At 45.0% G+C, this 16,258-nt stretch overlaps 1 protein-coding gene across 3 annotated transcripts in view; it reads left to right on the forward strand.

Moving 5' to 3' along the window:
* Window positions 1–16,258, forward strand: part of LOC110522717 (unconventional myosin-IXAa) — a 275,787-nt gene that overhangs the window by 123,884 nt on the left and 135,645 nt on the right. For all 3 annotated transcript variants that reach the window (XM_036969517.1, XM_036969516.1, XM_036969518.1), the window contains exons 5-7: window positions 5,855–5,954; window positions 11,277–11,377; window positions 12,420–12,546. In XM_036969517.1, coding sequence (XP_036825412.1) covers window positions 5,855–5,954; window positions 11,277–11,377; window positions 12,420–12,546 — 328 coding nt within the window. The remainder of the gene's footprint in view (window positions 1–5,854; window positions 5,955–11,276; window positions 11,378–12,419; window positions 12,547–16,258) is intronic.

Consider the following 16,258-nt stretch of genomic DNA (forward strand, 5'->3'; position numbering starts at 1 on the left):
AGTCCTGTGGCAGTCCTGTGGCAGTCCTGTGGCAGTCCTGTGGTAGTCCTGTGGCAGTCCTGTGGCAGTCCTGTGGTAGTCCTGTGGCAGTCCTGTGGCAGTCCTGTGGCAGTCCTGTGGCAGTCCTGTGGGCAAAAACAGCTCGTTGATGAGAGAAGTCGAAGGGAAATGGCAAGAATCGTGCACGCTAACAGGCGGGCCACAAACAGACAACATCTTGGAACTCGTCGATCCTTGTCACCGATGGGAGCAGCAGACGACCTCACCGGGTTCCGCTCCTATCCGCTAAAAACAAGAAGAAGAAGCGGCTCCAGTGGGCACGACATCACCGGGTTCCGCTCCTATCCGCTAAAAACAAGAAGAAGAAGTGGTGTCAGTGGGCACGACATCACCGGGTTCCGCTCCTATCAGCTAAAAACAAGAAGAAGAAGTGGTGCCAGTGGGCACGACATCACCGGGTTCCGCTCCTATCAGCTAAAAACAAGAAGAAGAAGCGGTGTCAGTGGGCACGACATCACCGGGTTCCGCTCCTATCAGCTAAAAACAAGAAGAAGAAGCGGCTCCAGTGGGCACGACATCACCGGGTTCCGCTCCTATCCGCTAAAAACAAGAAGAAGAAGCGGCTCCAGTGGGCACGACATCACCAACACTGGACAAATGAGGAGTGGGAAAACATTTTCTGGAACATGACAGTTTCCTGGTCAGTCCCCCAGACCTCAACCCAATAGAGCATAATGACGGGCTGTTAGCAGTGTGAATGTACTGCCGTCCAATCTGCAGTAAACCAGTGAAGTCATCGCGTCAGCATGGACCAACATCCGACACCTTGTAGAATCTATACCCCAAATAATTCAGGCTGTTCTGGAGGCAAAGGGGGTCCCAGTACTAGATGGGTTTACATCATAAACTGTCTGGTGAGTGTATATTATAGCAATAGATATAAATCAAATGTAGCTATGTATTGTTCCATAAACAACCTTATAAGTTATCTAATATTGATTCAGTATCTAAAAGGCTTAACGGCCTATAAATCATCTCCTGATTCTGTAACGTGAGGCAGCTTGATGTACAATACAATGTACCAGTACACCTCCTGGACAGGATGCTAGTCTATCATAAGACCTTACCCCCAATCCATCTCCTTAATGCTGAGTGCCAGACAGAGACGCATCGGGTCAATTTCTTCTGAGTTTTTTGGTATGACTCGACACAGGGAGTCAAACTACTAACCTTCCAATCTGAGGGACGGACCCTCTTAGCCCACTGAGGTGATCCCCGTGGTAGAGAGATTATATTCCGGGTAACTTTCTTATCTTTTCCTCCTCAGTTGTTCGCTGAACCTCGATACCTAGAAGCCGACTTAATTTCCTCAAACCACACAGGATATCTGATACTCTTCCTCATACTCTTGCTCAATAGACCAGAATATAATCGCTCTGACGTTAAAGCAAAGTTGTTTATATTGTTGTTAACAAAGCGTAGAGTTATATTTTGAACCTCAAGTTGAATTCATATTAGATAACTTATATGGTTGATTATGGGATATCATATACTCTATATAGGCTATTACCATGGTGATGGGGGGGGGGGGGGGGGGTCGAAACAGTTACATATTTTTGACGATGTTTCATTGTAGTGGGGTGATAATGATCGTATATGCATATATATGCACCTCACATGCGATTTGTAATAAGACGAATCAATTTGTTTATCTAACTCATAAAGATCAATGAAATATACACGCACGCTCACACCCTCACGAGCACGCACGCATGTGTACTTTCACAGCGCACACACACACCTCGGCCCCTTCCACCCCACCCTAAAAAAACAACCAAATCCCTGTTCATTGCTGATTCAGTGAATCACAATAGCGGTAATAGGTTTATAACAGTGGGTATTTTATCCCCAAGGTCTCAGTTTGGCCCCGCTGGTCACTAAGGCTTTCAAGTCACCGTGATGACAGCACAGGAGCTCAAACTCAAACCAGACCTCCCAGCCTTCTCCTTTAGACATGGGTGCCTATAAAACACACACACACACACACAGACACACACACACACACACACACACACACACACACACACAGACACACACACACACACACAGACACACACAGACACACACACACACACACACACACAGACACACACACACACACTAATCAGGTTTCAACTCTATGGCGTGACATACAATGCAGTGTTTCATAGTTTCCTTTCCCGCTGGAAACACAACCTCTCGTTGTGTGTAATATGTTCCGCAGATGGAGTCTCTACAGGCTCCGACTATTACTGACATCGTCCTAAGAGACCACACTTTGGCATGAGGAGATATTCTGAGTTGAGATCCATGTGTATAGAGCACATGGACCGGTACCCCCTGTATATAGCCTCCACATTGACTCTGTACTGGTACCCCCTGTATATAGCCTCCACATTGACTCTGTACCGGTACCCCCTGTATATAGCCTCCACATTGACTCTGTACTGGTACCCCCTGTATATAGCCTCCACATTGACTCTGTACTGGTACCCCCTGTATATAGCCTCCACATTGACTCTGTACCGGTACCCCCTGTATATAGCCTCCACATTGACTCTGTACTGGTACCCCCTGTATATAGCCTCCACATTGACTCTGTACTGGTACCCCCTGTATAGAGCCTCCACATTGACTCTGTACCGGTACCCCCTGTATGTAGCCTCCACATTGACTCTGTACCGGTACCCCCTGTATAGAGCCTCCGAATTGACTCTGTACCGGTACCCCCTGTATATAGCCTCCACATTGACTCTGTACTGGTACCCCCTGTATATAGCCTCCATATTGACTCTGTACTGGTACCCCCTGTATATAGCCTCCACATTGACTCTGTACTGGTACCCCCTGTATATAGCCTCCACATTGACTCTGTACCGGTACCCCCTGTATATAGCCTCCACATTGACTCTGTACTGGTACCCCCTGTATAGAGCCTCCACATTGACTCTGTACCGGTACCCCCTGTATGTAGCCTCCACATTGACTCTGTACCGGTACCCCCTGTATATAGTCTCCACATTGACTCTGTACTGGTACCCCCTATATATAGCCTCCACATTGACTCTGTACCGTAACCCCCTGTATATAGCCTCCACATTGACTCTGTACTGGTACCCCCTGTATATAGCCTCCACATTGACTCTGTACTGGTACCCCCTGTATATAGCCTCCACATTGACTCTGTACCGGTACCCCCTGTATATAGCCTCCACATTGACTCTGTACTGGTACCCCATGTATATAGCCTCCACATTGACTCTGTACCGGTACCCCCTGTATATAGCCTCCACATTGACTCTGTACTGGTACCCCCTGTATATAGCCTCCACATTGACTCTGTACTGGTACCCCCTGTATATAGCCCCCACATTGACTCTGTACTGGTACCCCCTGTATATAGCCTCCACATTGACTCTGTACTGGTACCCCCTGTATATAGCCTCCACATTGACTCTGTACCGTAACACCCTGTATATAGCCTCCACATTGACTCTGTACCGTAACACCCTGTATATAGCCTCCACATTGACTCTGTACCGTAAAACCCTGTATATAGCCTCCACATTGACTCTGTACCGGTACCCCCTGTATATAGCCTCCACATTGACTCTGTACCGTAACACCCTGTATATAGCCTCCACATTGACTCTGTACCGTAACACCCTGTATATAGCCTCCACATTGACTCTGTACCGTAACACCCTGTATTTAGCCTCCACATTGACTCTGTACCGTAACACCCTGTATATAGCCTCCACATTGACTCTGTACCGTAACACCCTGTATATAGCCTCCACATTGACTCTGTACCGTAACACCCTGTATTTAGCCTCCACATTGACTCTGTACCGTAACACCCTGTATATAGCCTCCACATTGACTCTGTACCGTAACACCCTGTATTTAGCCTCCACATTGACTCTGTACCGTAACACCCTGTATATAGCCTCCACATTGACTCTGTACCGTAACACCCTGTATAGAGCCTCCACATTGACTCTGTACCGGTACCCCCTGTATGTAGCCTCCACATTGACTCTGTACCGGTACCCCCTGTATATAGTCTCCACATTGACTCTGTACTGGTACCCCCTATATATAGCCTCCACATTGACTCTGTACCGTAACCCCCTGTATATAGCCTCCACATTGACTCTGTACTGGTACCCCCTGTATATAGCCTCCACATTGACTCTGTACTGGTACCCCCTGTATATAGCCTCCACATTGACTCTGTACCGGTACCCCCTGTATATAGCCTCCACATTGACTCTGTACTGGTACCCCATGTATATAGCCTCCACATTGACTCTGTACCGGTACCCCCTGTATATAGCCTCCACATTGACTCTGTACTGGTACCCCCTGTATATAGCCTCCACATTGACTCTGTACTGGTACCCCCTGTATATAGCCTCCACATTGACTCTGTACTGGTACCCCCTGTATATAGCCTCCACATTGACTCTGTACTGGTACCCCCTGTATATAGCCTCCACATTGACTCTGTACCGTAACACCCTGTATATAGCCTCCACATTGACTCTGTACTGGTACCCCCTGTATATAGCCTCCACATTGACTCTGTACCGTAACACCCTCTATATAGCCTCCACATTGACTCTGTACCGTAACACCCTCTATATAGCCTCCACATTGACTCTGTAACCTAACACCCTGTATATAGCCTCCACATTTACTCTGTACCGTAAAACCCTGTATATAGCCTCCACATTGACTCTGTACCGGTACCCCCTGTATATAGCCTCCACATTGACTCTGTACCGTAACACCCTGTAAATAGCCTCCACATTGACTCTGTACCGTAACACCCTGTATATAGCCTCCACATTGACTCTGTACCGTAACACCCTGTATTTAGCCTCCACATTGACTCTGTACCGTAACACCCTGTATATAGCCTCCACATTGACTCTGTACCGTAACACCCTGTATATAGCCTCCACATTGACTCTGTACCGTAACACCCTGTATTTAGCCTCCACATTGACTCTGTACCGTAACACCCTGTATATAGCCTCCACATTGACTCTGTACCGTAACACCCTGTATATAGCCTCCATATTGACTCTGTACCGTAACACCCTGTATATAGCCTCCACATTGACTCTGTACCGTAACACCCTGTATATAGCCTCCACATTCACTCTGTACCGTATCACCCTGTATATAGCCTCCACATTGACTCTGTACCGTAACACCCTGTATATAGCCTCCACATTGACTCTGTACCGTAACACCCTGTATATAGCCTCCATATTGACTCTGTACCGTAACACCCTGTATAGTCTCGCTATTGTTATTTTACTGCTACTCTTTAATTACTTGTTATTTTCATATTTTTTTTTATGTTTCTTTTTTTTTTTTAAATGTAACTGCATTTATTTCTTATTCTTATATATATATATATTTTGTTGTTGTATAATTTTAAACTGCATTGTTGGTTAAGCGCTTATAAGTATGGGGATAAGTTTTTCATCCAAACATCAAAATACTGCCCCCTACACTCAACAGGTTAACCCTGTCTCTCTAGGAACTACCATGTGTTCTACTCTCTGTTAACCCTGTCTCTCTAGGAACTACCATGTGTTCTACTCTCTGTTAACCCTGTCTCTCTAGGAACTACCATGTGTTCTACTCTCTGTTAACCCTGTCTCTCTAGGAACTACCATGTGTTCTACTCTCTGTTAACCCTGTCTCTCTAGGAACTACCATGTGTTCTACTCTCTGTTAACCCTGTCTCTCTAGGAACTACCATGTGTTCTACTCTCTGTTAACCCTGTCTCTCTAGGAACTACCATGTGTTCTACTACCTTTTGGCTGGAGCCACTGAGGAGGAGAGGAAGGCCTTCCACCTGCTCAAACCGGAGGATTACCACTACCTCAACCAGGTGGGCACACACACACACACACACACACACACACACACACACACACACACACACAGTCTGTATGTGGGTCCTGTGGCCACATCCACTGAGATTTGGTCATATCTACTGATATGTATATGTTTGAATTCCATGTACCCTATAGTAGTATCTTTACATGTAGTCTATACTCTCTTTACATGTAGCCTATAGTCTCTTTACATGTAGCCTATAGTCTCTTTACATGTAGCCTATAGTCTCTTTACATGTAGTCTATACTCTCTTTACATGTAGTCTATAGTCTCTTTACTGTTTCATGTACCCTCTAGTCTCTTTACATGTAGCCTCTAGTCTCTTTACATGTAGCCTCTAGTCTCTTTACATGTAGCCTCTAGTCTCTTTACATGTAGTCTATAGTCTCTTTACATGTAGCCTATAGTCTCTTTACATGTACCCTATAGTCTCTTTACATGTAGCCTCTAGTCTCTTTACATGTAGTCTATAGTCTCTTTACATGTAGCCTATAGTCTCTTTACATGTAGCCTCTAGTCTCTTTACATGTAGCCTCTAGTCTCTTTACATGTAGTCTATACTCTCTTTACATGTAGCCTCTAGTCTCTTTACATGTAGCCTCTAGTCTCTTTACATGTAGTCTATAGTCTCTTTACATGTAGCCTATAGTCTCTTTACATGTAGCCTATAGTCTCTTTACATGTAGCCTATAGTCTCTTTACATGTAGTCTATAGTCTCTTTACATGTAGCCTATAGTCTCTTTACATGTAGTCTATAGTCTCTTTACATGTAGCCTATAGTCTCTTTACATGTAGCCTCTAGTCGTTTTACATGTAGCCTATAGTATCTTTACATGTAGCCTATAGTCTCTTTACATGTAGCCTATAGTCTCTTTACATGTAGCCTATAGTCTCTTTACATGTAGTCTATACTCTCTTTACATGTAGCCTATAGTCTCTTTACATGTAGCCTCTAGTCGTTTTACATGTAGCCTATAGTCTCTTTACATGTAGTCTATACTCTCTTTACATGTAGCCTGTAGTCTCTTTACATGTAGCCTCTAGTCTCTTTACATGTAGTCTATAGTATCTTTACATGTAGTCTATAGTCTCTTTACATGTAGCCTATTGGCTCTTTACATGTAGCCTATAGTCTCTTTACATGTAGCCTATAGTCTCTTTACATGTAGCCTATAGTCTCTTTACATGTAGCCTCTAGTCTCTTTACATGTAGCCTATAGTCTCTTTACATGTAGTCTATACTCTCTTTACATGTAGCCTGTAGTCTCTATACTGTTTCATGTAGCCTATAGTCTCTTTACATGTAGCCTATAGTCTCTATATTGTTTCATGTAGCCTATAGTCTCTTTACATGTAGCCTATAGTCTCTTTACATGTAGCCTATAGTCTCTTTACATGTAGCCTCTAGTCTCTTTACATGTAGCCTATAGTCTCTTTACATGTAGTCTATACTCTCTTTACATGTAGCCTGTAGTCTCTATACTGTTTCATGTAGCCTATAGTCTCTTTACATGTAGCCTATAGTCTCTATATTGTTTCATGTAGCCTATAGTCTCTTTACATGTAGCCTATAGTCTCTTTACATGTAGCCTATAGTCTCTATATTGTTTCATGTAGTCTATAGTCTCTTTACATGTAGCCTATTGGCTCTTTACATGTAGCCTATAGTCTCTTTACATGTAGCCTATAGTCTCTTTACATGTAGCCTATAGTCTCTTTACATGTAGCCTCTAGTCTCTTTACATGTAGCCTATAGTCTCTTTACATGTAGCCTATAGTCTCTTTACATGTAGCCTATAGTCTCTTTACATGTAGCCTATAGTCTCTTTACATGTAGCCTATAGTCTCTATATTGTTTCATGTAGCCTATAGTCTCTTTACATGTAGCCTATCGTCTCTTTACATGTAGCCTATAGTCTCTTTACATGTAGCCTCTAGTCTCTTTACATGTAGCCTATAGTCTCTTTACATGTAGTCTATACTCTCTTTACATGTAGCCTGTAGTCTCTATACTGTTTCATGTAGCCTATAGTCTCTTTACATGTAGCCTATAGTCTCTATATTGTTTCATGTAGCCTCTAGTCTACTGTTTCCAACAGGAATATAATGTTTGCTGTCATGCATCGTGTTATCAAACCTCTGTAGATGATGAGAGGGCTGCTTAGACTGCAGATGGTAATGGCTAGCAGTTTAGTTGGATGTTTGTTTCTCTTCAGTAGTTTGTTAATTTATCATAAATGGACCACTTCTCAGCACATTGGCTGTTGATTGTGTTGACCTCACATTTATAGTGTGTGTGTGTGTGTGTTTGTTTTGTGTGTGTGTGTGTGTGTGGACATCTGCCTACTTTGGCAACAGATTCACAGGAATCTGGTTAAAATCAGAGTGTTCCTTGGTTATGTTTTGGGCATCCTCAAAAACGTTACAGTTTTTGTCCCCCAAAACACTCCTGATCCCAACAACAACAAACCCAGCTCCAAGCCGTCTGTTACTATGCACCGCTGTTTCCATGGCGACAGCAGGAGTCTGTGTGTGGCGGGACTGGCGGTCTTGTTTTTGACCATGGCATGTGTGTTTGTGGTGTGTACAGTAGTCTCTCTGTCTCTCTGTCTCTCTCTCTCTCTGTCTCTCTCTCTCTCTGTCTCTCTCTGTCTCTCTCTGTCTCTGTCTGTCTGTCTGTCTGTCTGTCTGTCTGTCTGTCTGTCTGTCTGTCTGTCTGTCTGTCTGTCTGTCTGTCTCTCTCTCTCTGTCTCCTACCATATGAACTTCCTGCTATGAGAGAGTTAGCTGTCTGACTCCCTGTTTGTTTATCTCACTCACTCACTCACTCATTCTCTGTCTGTCTGTCTGTCTGTCTGTCTGTCTGTCTGTCTGTCTGTCTGTCTGTCTGTCTCTCTGTCTCTCTGTCTCTCTGTCTCTCGCTCTCTCGCTCTCTGTCTTTCTCTCTCTCTCGCTCTCTCTGTCTTTCTCTCTCTGTCTTTCTCTCTCTCTCGCTCTCTCTCTCGCTCTCTCTGTCTCTGTCTCTGTCTCTCTCTCTCTCTCTCTCTGTCTGTCTGTCTGTCTCTCTCTCTCTGTCTGTCTAGGTGTGTGTGTGGCGGTGTGTGTGTGTGTGTCTTTATGCACATCTGTGTGTTTTGTGTAAGTTTGTGTGTGTGTTTTTAGAACAGTTTTGTGAACCTTCCCGTGTGTGTGTGTGTGTGTGTGTGTGTGTACGTACCTATTTCTAACCCCCTCTACCTTACTTCCAGATTACAAAGAAATCCCACAGATTTCACTGGGAAAATGACAATGAGAGCGAGCTGGTCAGTATAGTGTGTTTAGCTGGGTATACCTTTCTGAGTACATGTGGGGTGATTTTAGTGCTGGGTTGGTACAGGTGGGGGTGATTTGGTGCTGGGTTGATACAGGTGGGGGTGATTTGGTGCTGTGTTGGTACATGTGGGGGTGATTTGGTGCTGGGTTGGTACAGGTGGGGGTGATTTGGTGCTGGGTTGGTACAGGTGGGGGTGATTTGGTGCTGGGTTGGTACATTGGGTGGTGATTTGGTGCTGGGTTGGTACAGGTGGGGGTGATTTGGTGCTGGGTTGGTACAGGTGGGGGTGATTTGGTGCTGGGTTGGTACATGTGGGGGTGATTTGGTGCTGGGTTGATACATGTGGGGGTGATTTTGGTGCTGGGTTGGTACATGTGGGGGTGATTTGGTGCAGGGTTGATACAGGTGGGGGTGATTTGGTGCTGGGTTGGTACATGTGGGGGTGATTTGGTGCTGGGTTGGTACATGTGGGGGTGATTTGGTGCTGGGTTGGTACATGTCATATCAAATTTTATTGGTCACATACACATGGTTAGCAGATGTTAATGTGGTTAGCAGATGGTACAGAGCATATGAGATGAGTAATGTAGGGTATGTAAACTATATGAATTGGCATTGTTTAAAGTGGCTAGTGATACATTTATTACATCCAATTTTTTATTATTAAAGTGGCTGGAGTTGAGTCAGTGTGTTGGCAGCAGCCACTCAATGTTAGTGATGGCTGTTTAACAGTCTGATGGCCTTGAGATAGAAGCTGTTTTTCAGTCTCTCGGTCCCTGCTTTGATGCACCTGTACTGACCTCGCCTTCTGGATGATAGCGGGGTGAACAGGCAGTGGCTCGGGTGGTTGTTGTCCTTGATGATCTTATTGGCCTTCCTGTGACATCGGGTGGTGTAGGTGTCTTGGAAGTGAGTGCTACTGGGCTGTAGTCATTTAGCTCAGTTACCTTAGCTTTCTTGGGAACAGGAACAATGGTGGCCCTCTTGAAGCATGTGGGCACAACAGACTGGGATAGGGATTGATTGAATATGTCCGTAAACACAACAGCCAGCTGGTCTGCGCATGCTCTGAGAACGCGGCTAGGGATGGAGTCTGGATCGGCAGCCTTGCGAGGGTTAACACGTTTAAATGTTTTACTCACGTTGGCTGCGGTAAAGGAGAGCCCGCAGGTTAGCGGGATGTGTCGGTGGCACTGTATTGTCCTCAAAGCGAGCAAAGAAGTTGTTTAGTTTGTCTGGGAGCAAGACATCGGGGTCCGCAACGGGCTGGTTTTCTTTTTGTTGTCCGTGATTGACTGTGGGGTGATTTGGTGCTGGGTTGGTACAGGTGTGTTGATATCCTTCATTGTGTTGTTGTCTCACTGCTATTGTCTGCCCAGCCTTCACCTCTAGTGGGCTGTGTTCTGTATTGGTCACTGTGATGTCTGTGGTCTAGTGGGCTGTGTTCTGTATTGGTCACTGTGATGTCTGTGGTCTAGTGGACTGTGTTCTGTATTGGTCACTGTGATGTCTGTGGTCTAGTGGACTGTGTTCTGTATTGGTCACTGTGATGTCTTGTGTCTGTGGTCTAGTGAACACTCTCCTATTAGAACTACATAAATTCAGTAAAGGTTTTGCATTTTGCAACCCTACTATTCAGTGTGTAGTGTTGTACAGACTACTCTGAGTGTACAAAACATTAGGAACACCTTCCTATCCTAATATTGAGTTGCACAAACCTGTGTGCCTGGTACCTACTACCCTACCCCGTTCAATGGCCCTTCAATCTTTTGTCTTGCCTATTCACCCTCTGAATGGCCCACACACACAATCCCTGTCTCAAGGCTTAACAATCCTTCAGTAACCTGTCTCCTCCCCTTTATCTACACTGATAAGTGGATTTAACAAGGGACATCAATAAGGGATCATAGTTTCCACCTGGATTCACCTGGTCAGTCTATGTCATGGAAAGAGCAGGTGTTCTTAATGTTGTGTGTTGACATCAGTGCTTATTACTCCAGCAGGACTGCTTAACAGTGGAAGGGGAGGACCTGAAGCACGACTTTGAGAGACTGCAACTGGCCATGGACATGGTGGGGTTCCTGCCTGCCACACGCAAACAGTATGTATATTACACACTCACACACACACGTCTGTCTGTCTTTCTCTCTCTATCCCACCGTCTTTCTCTTTCTCCCTCTATCCCTTAGTCGTTATGTCTCTATCTTCTCCCTGCTGTCTGACTCTCTCCTCTCTGTCTGGTAGGATCTTCTCTCTGCTGTCTGACTCTCTCCTCTCTGTCTGGTAGGATCTTCTCCCTGCTGTCTGACTCTCTCCTCTCTGTCTGGTAGGCTCTTCTCCCTGCTGTCTGACTCTCTCTCTTCTCTGTCTGGTAGGATCTTCTCTCTGCTGTCTGACTCTCTCCTCTCTGTCTGGTAGGATCTTCTCCCTGCTGTCTGACTCTTTCCTCTCTGTCTGGTAGGATCTTCTCCCTGCTGTCTGACTCTCTCTCCTCTCTGTCTGGTAGGATCTTCTCTCTCTTGTCTGACTCTCTCCTCTCTGTCTGGTAGGATCTTCTCTCTCTTGTCTGACTCTCTCCTCTGTCTGGTAGGATCCTCTCCCTGCTGTCTGACTCTCTCTCTTCTCTGTCTGGTAGGATCTTCTCTCTCTTGTCTGACTCTCTCTCTCCTCTCTGTCTGGTAGGATCTTCTCCCTGCTGTCTGACTCTCTCCTCTCTGTCTAGTAGGATCTTCTCCCTGCTGTCTGACTCTCTCTCTCTCTCTCTTTCCTCTCTGTCTGGTAGGATCTTCTCCCTGCTGTCTGACGCTCTCTCCTCTCTGTCTGGTAGGATCTTCTCTCTCTTGTCTGACTCTCTCCTCTCTGTCTGGTAGGATCTTCTCTCTCTTGTCTGACTCTCTCCTCTCTTGTCTGGTAGGATCCTCTCCCTGCTGTCTGACTCTCTCTCTTCTCTGTCTGGTAGGATCTTCTCTCTCTTGTCTGACTCTCTCTCTCCTCTCTGTCTGGTAGGATCTTCTCTCTCTTGTCTGACTCTCTCTCTCCTCTCTGTCTGGTAGGATCTTCTCTCTCTTGTCTGACTCTCTCTCTCCTCTCTGTCTGGTAGGATCTTCTCCCTGCTGTCTGACTCTCTCCTCTCTGTCTGATAGGATCTTCTCTCTGCTGTCTGCTATCCTCTACCTGGGCAACATCCTCTACAAGAAGAAGACCTACAGAGATGACTCCATAGACATCTGTAACCCAGATGTGCTGCCTACCATCTCAGAGCTGCTCCAGGTGAACCTCCATGTCTATTGGTCATCCATCCATCTATTCATTCATTCATTTGTGAATTTATCAGTCTGTCCGTACATCCGTCATCCATCCATCCATTGATTCATCCGTCCTGCCATTCATCCAATCATTCAGCATGGTTTCAGGTACGCTACGACAGTTATTAGTTTGAGGGCTGTTCTCAGGTCTGTAATGTTATTAACTTCAGTAGAGGCTTTAGCTATGGCTGAAAGAGAAACTCCCATCTTTTTATAATTCCGTGACCAAGTAGAGAGGGTGTTAACATGTGTTTTTCAAAAGGTATGTGTATTCAATTTCCTCAGCGCAGGTTTACAGACAGACACAGAGACGTGAACACTGTACACACGGACATTCATTCTTGACATGTTGAACTATTTGGCAACTGTGAAAGAAACATGATATAGTCATTTATATCATATAGCGCATGAGCTGCAGTCGATGTGTTGAATTCTCAGTATTTTCATGGCTCTAATGAATGAGCTGCAGTCGATGTGTTGAATTCTCAGTATTTTCATGGCTCTAATGAATGAGCTGCAGTCGATGTGTTGAATTCTCAGTATTTTCATGGCTCTAATGAATGAGAACAGCTGAAAGATTAGCCCGAGTATGTGACTCAGGGTAGTTACAACAGAACGTTGTTAGTCACTCACTGTCTATCCTCCAGTTTGGAGACGAGGAAAATGTAGTCTGAAATGAGTTCACATGCAGCGTATAATTTGATCGTTCATCATTTTGCGCCGTATTTGGCTTCTTGATGATTTTCAACACTGAGATGTTTTTTGGAGACCGGGACGATGCAAAGACTAGAGCCCACGACTGCCAGAGTCGTGTTTAACACACAACACGCACATGAACGTTTTTAATTCAACTATTATATGACTATCCACAATGATCACATTATTGTGTGCGTACAACCGTACTCTGTAAATACATGGTGGCCGGGCCCACATGAGGCCTGTCAGCGCCAACACAACACACTGAGCCTTGTGCTTCTACACCTGCATTGCTTGCTGTTTGGGGTTTTAGGCTGGGTTTCTGTACAGCACTTTGAGATATCAACTGATGTACGAAGGGCTATATAAATACATTTGATTTGATTTGATTTGATTTGAGCCGGTCATATTGGACCAACACGATTAGACAAGGGGCTTGTTCCAGTTCCGAGGAACGTAAGTGGGAGACAGAACATCAACAGAAAGCACTGATGGTGTTGAAAGTGTGGCAGATGTGTGAACTGGACAGAACCAGAGAAAACTGGTTTCAGAACAGAAGAGGTCCGTAGATAACTGTTTATACTTCTTCTCAGAACTTGTTTATGTGCTCAGAAGAGCATTTTTATTTTTGGGTTCATCGCATCGTTTTCCTTAAAGGAGACATGTTGTACCCTGTTCACATGACTGAACTGATCCAAGCCATTCCACGTGAAGCTGTACTGTGGCCTGGTTATACATCCACCGTGCTGAACCATGCTGGAACCATGCTGGAACCATGTTGGAACCATGCTGAAACCATGTTGGAACCATGTTGGAACCGTGTTGGAACCGTGTTGGAACCATGCTGAAACCATGTTGGAACCATGCTGGAACCATGTTGGAACCATGCTGAAACCATGTTGGAACCATGTTGGAACCATGTTGGAACCATGTTGGAACCATGCTGAAACCATGCTGGAACCATGTTGGAACCATGCTGGAACCCTGCTGAAACAGTACTGGAACCATGTTGGAACCATGTTGGAACCATGTTGGAACCATGCTGAAACCATGCTGAAACCATGCTGAAACCATGCTGGAACCATGTTGGAACCATGCTGAAACAGTACTGTTTCAGCATACTGTTCAGATCAGCTCGATAGTGAGAGAAAAAGCATTGTAATTTTTTGTAGTTCCAGTAGTCTGTCTCACGTTTCTATCACAGTGCTAACAAACACACACAAGTACCTTGTGGAATTGGGCTTGCATTAGACACGCCCACAGCTCCTACACCCTGTGCCCTGATTCACCTCCTAAACCACAGCTCCTACACCCTGTGCCCTGATTCACCTCCTAAACCACAGCTCCTACACCCTGTGCCCTGATTCACCTCCTAAACCACAGCTCCTACACCCTGTGCCCTGATTCACCTCCTGAACCACAGCACCTACACCCTGTGCCCTGATTCACCTCCTAAACCACAGCACCTACACCCTGTGCCCTGATTCACCTCCTAAACCACAGCACCTACACCCTGTGCCCTGATTCACCTCCTAAACCACAGCACCTACACCCTGTGCCCTGATTCACCTCCTAAACCACAGCTCCTACACCCTGTGCCCTGATTCACCTCCTAAACCACAGCACCTACACCCTGTGCCCTGATTCACCTCCTAAACCATAGCACCTACATCCTGTGCCCTGCTCAGCTATGGACTCTAACAATACATTATAACTCTCTCAGCTATGGACTCTAAAAACACATTATAACTCTCTCAGCTATGGACTCTAAAAACACATTATAACTCTCTCAGCTATGGACTCTAACAACACATTATAACTCTCTCAGCTATGGACTCTAAAAACACATTATAACTCTCTCAGCTATGGACTCTAACAACACATTATAACTCTCTCAGCTATGGACTCTAAAAACACATTATAACTCTCTCAGCTATGGACTCTAACAACACATTATAACTCTCTCAGCTATGGACTCTAACAACACATAACTCTCTCAGCTATGGACTATAGCAACACATTATAACTCTCTCAGCTATGGACTCTAAAAACACATTATAACTCTCTCAGCTATGGACTCTAGCAACACATTATAACTCTCTCAGCTATGGACTCTAACAACACATTATAACTCTCTCAGCTATGGACTCTAAAAACACATTTTAACTCTCTCAGCTATGGACTCTAACAACACATTATAACTCTCTCAGCTATGGACTCTAACAACACATTATAACTCTCTCAGCTATGGACTCTAACAACACATTATAACTCTCTCAGCTATGGACTCTAACAACACATTATAACTCTCTCAGCTATGGACTCTAACAACACATCACTTCCATTGTGGTTTCTCAGCGATGGCCTCTGAGCACTAATACTGGCAGCCAACTGAGAATTTCTCTCACCATCATGTAGTATGTCATTGTCACAGGCATATTATGGTGCTGTGCTTTAAAGACGGAAGGAGAGCTCCATCAATTGTCATTAGCTGTTATAGGACACTGACATTTAAAACCTACATAACACTGTCAAATCCATGACACAACCGCTACTTATGCACACTGACATTTAAAACCTACATATATATATTTGTATGGGAGGGAGGGGGAATAACAAGTGGGAGGGGAATAACATAATTTCCCCTCCCACTTCTAAAAGTGCCCATGGACAAAACAATGACCAAAGTGTGTCAGAAAGCCTGACAACTATGCCCTCGGGGGTATTATGCAGAAAGGGGAACTGTTTTTTTTAAAAAATTTTAAGGCAGTCGTTTTGTGCCACCAGTGAGGAACATGTGACTCATGTGACCGTGTGATGTGAGAACGCACATGTTCGCCACGTGTTCCGGGTCAGTGGGAGTAGAAGCACCGTGGAGGGAAATACTGGGGTTTCTCAATGCTCTGGTACTGTAGACACAGTGGCATGCTAATCAAATAAGGCAGGGTTTGCTGCCTTAATAAAGCTAGAATCTGCAGTTT

The sequence above is a fragment of the Oncorhynchus mykiss genome, chromosome 30 (assembly GCF_013265735.2).
Source record: "Oncorhynchus mykiss isolate Arlee chromosome 30, USDA_OmykA_1.1, whole genome shotgun sequence".
NCBI classification, from domain to species: Eukaryota; Metazoa; Chordata; class Actinopteri; order Salmoniformes; family Salmonidae; genus Oncorhynchus; species Oncorhynchus mykiss.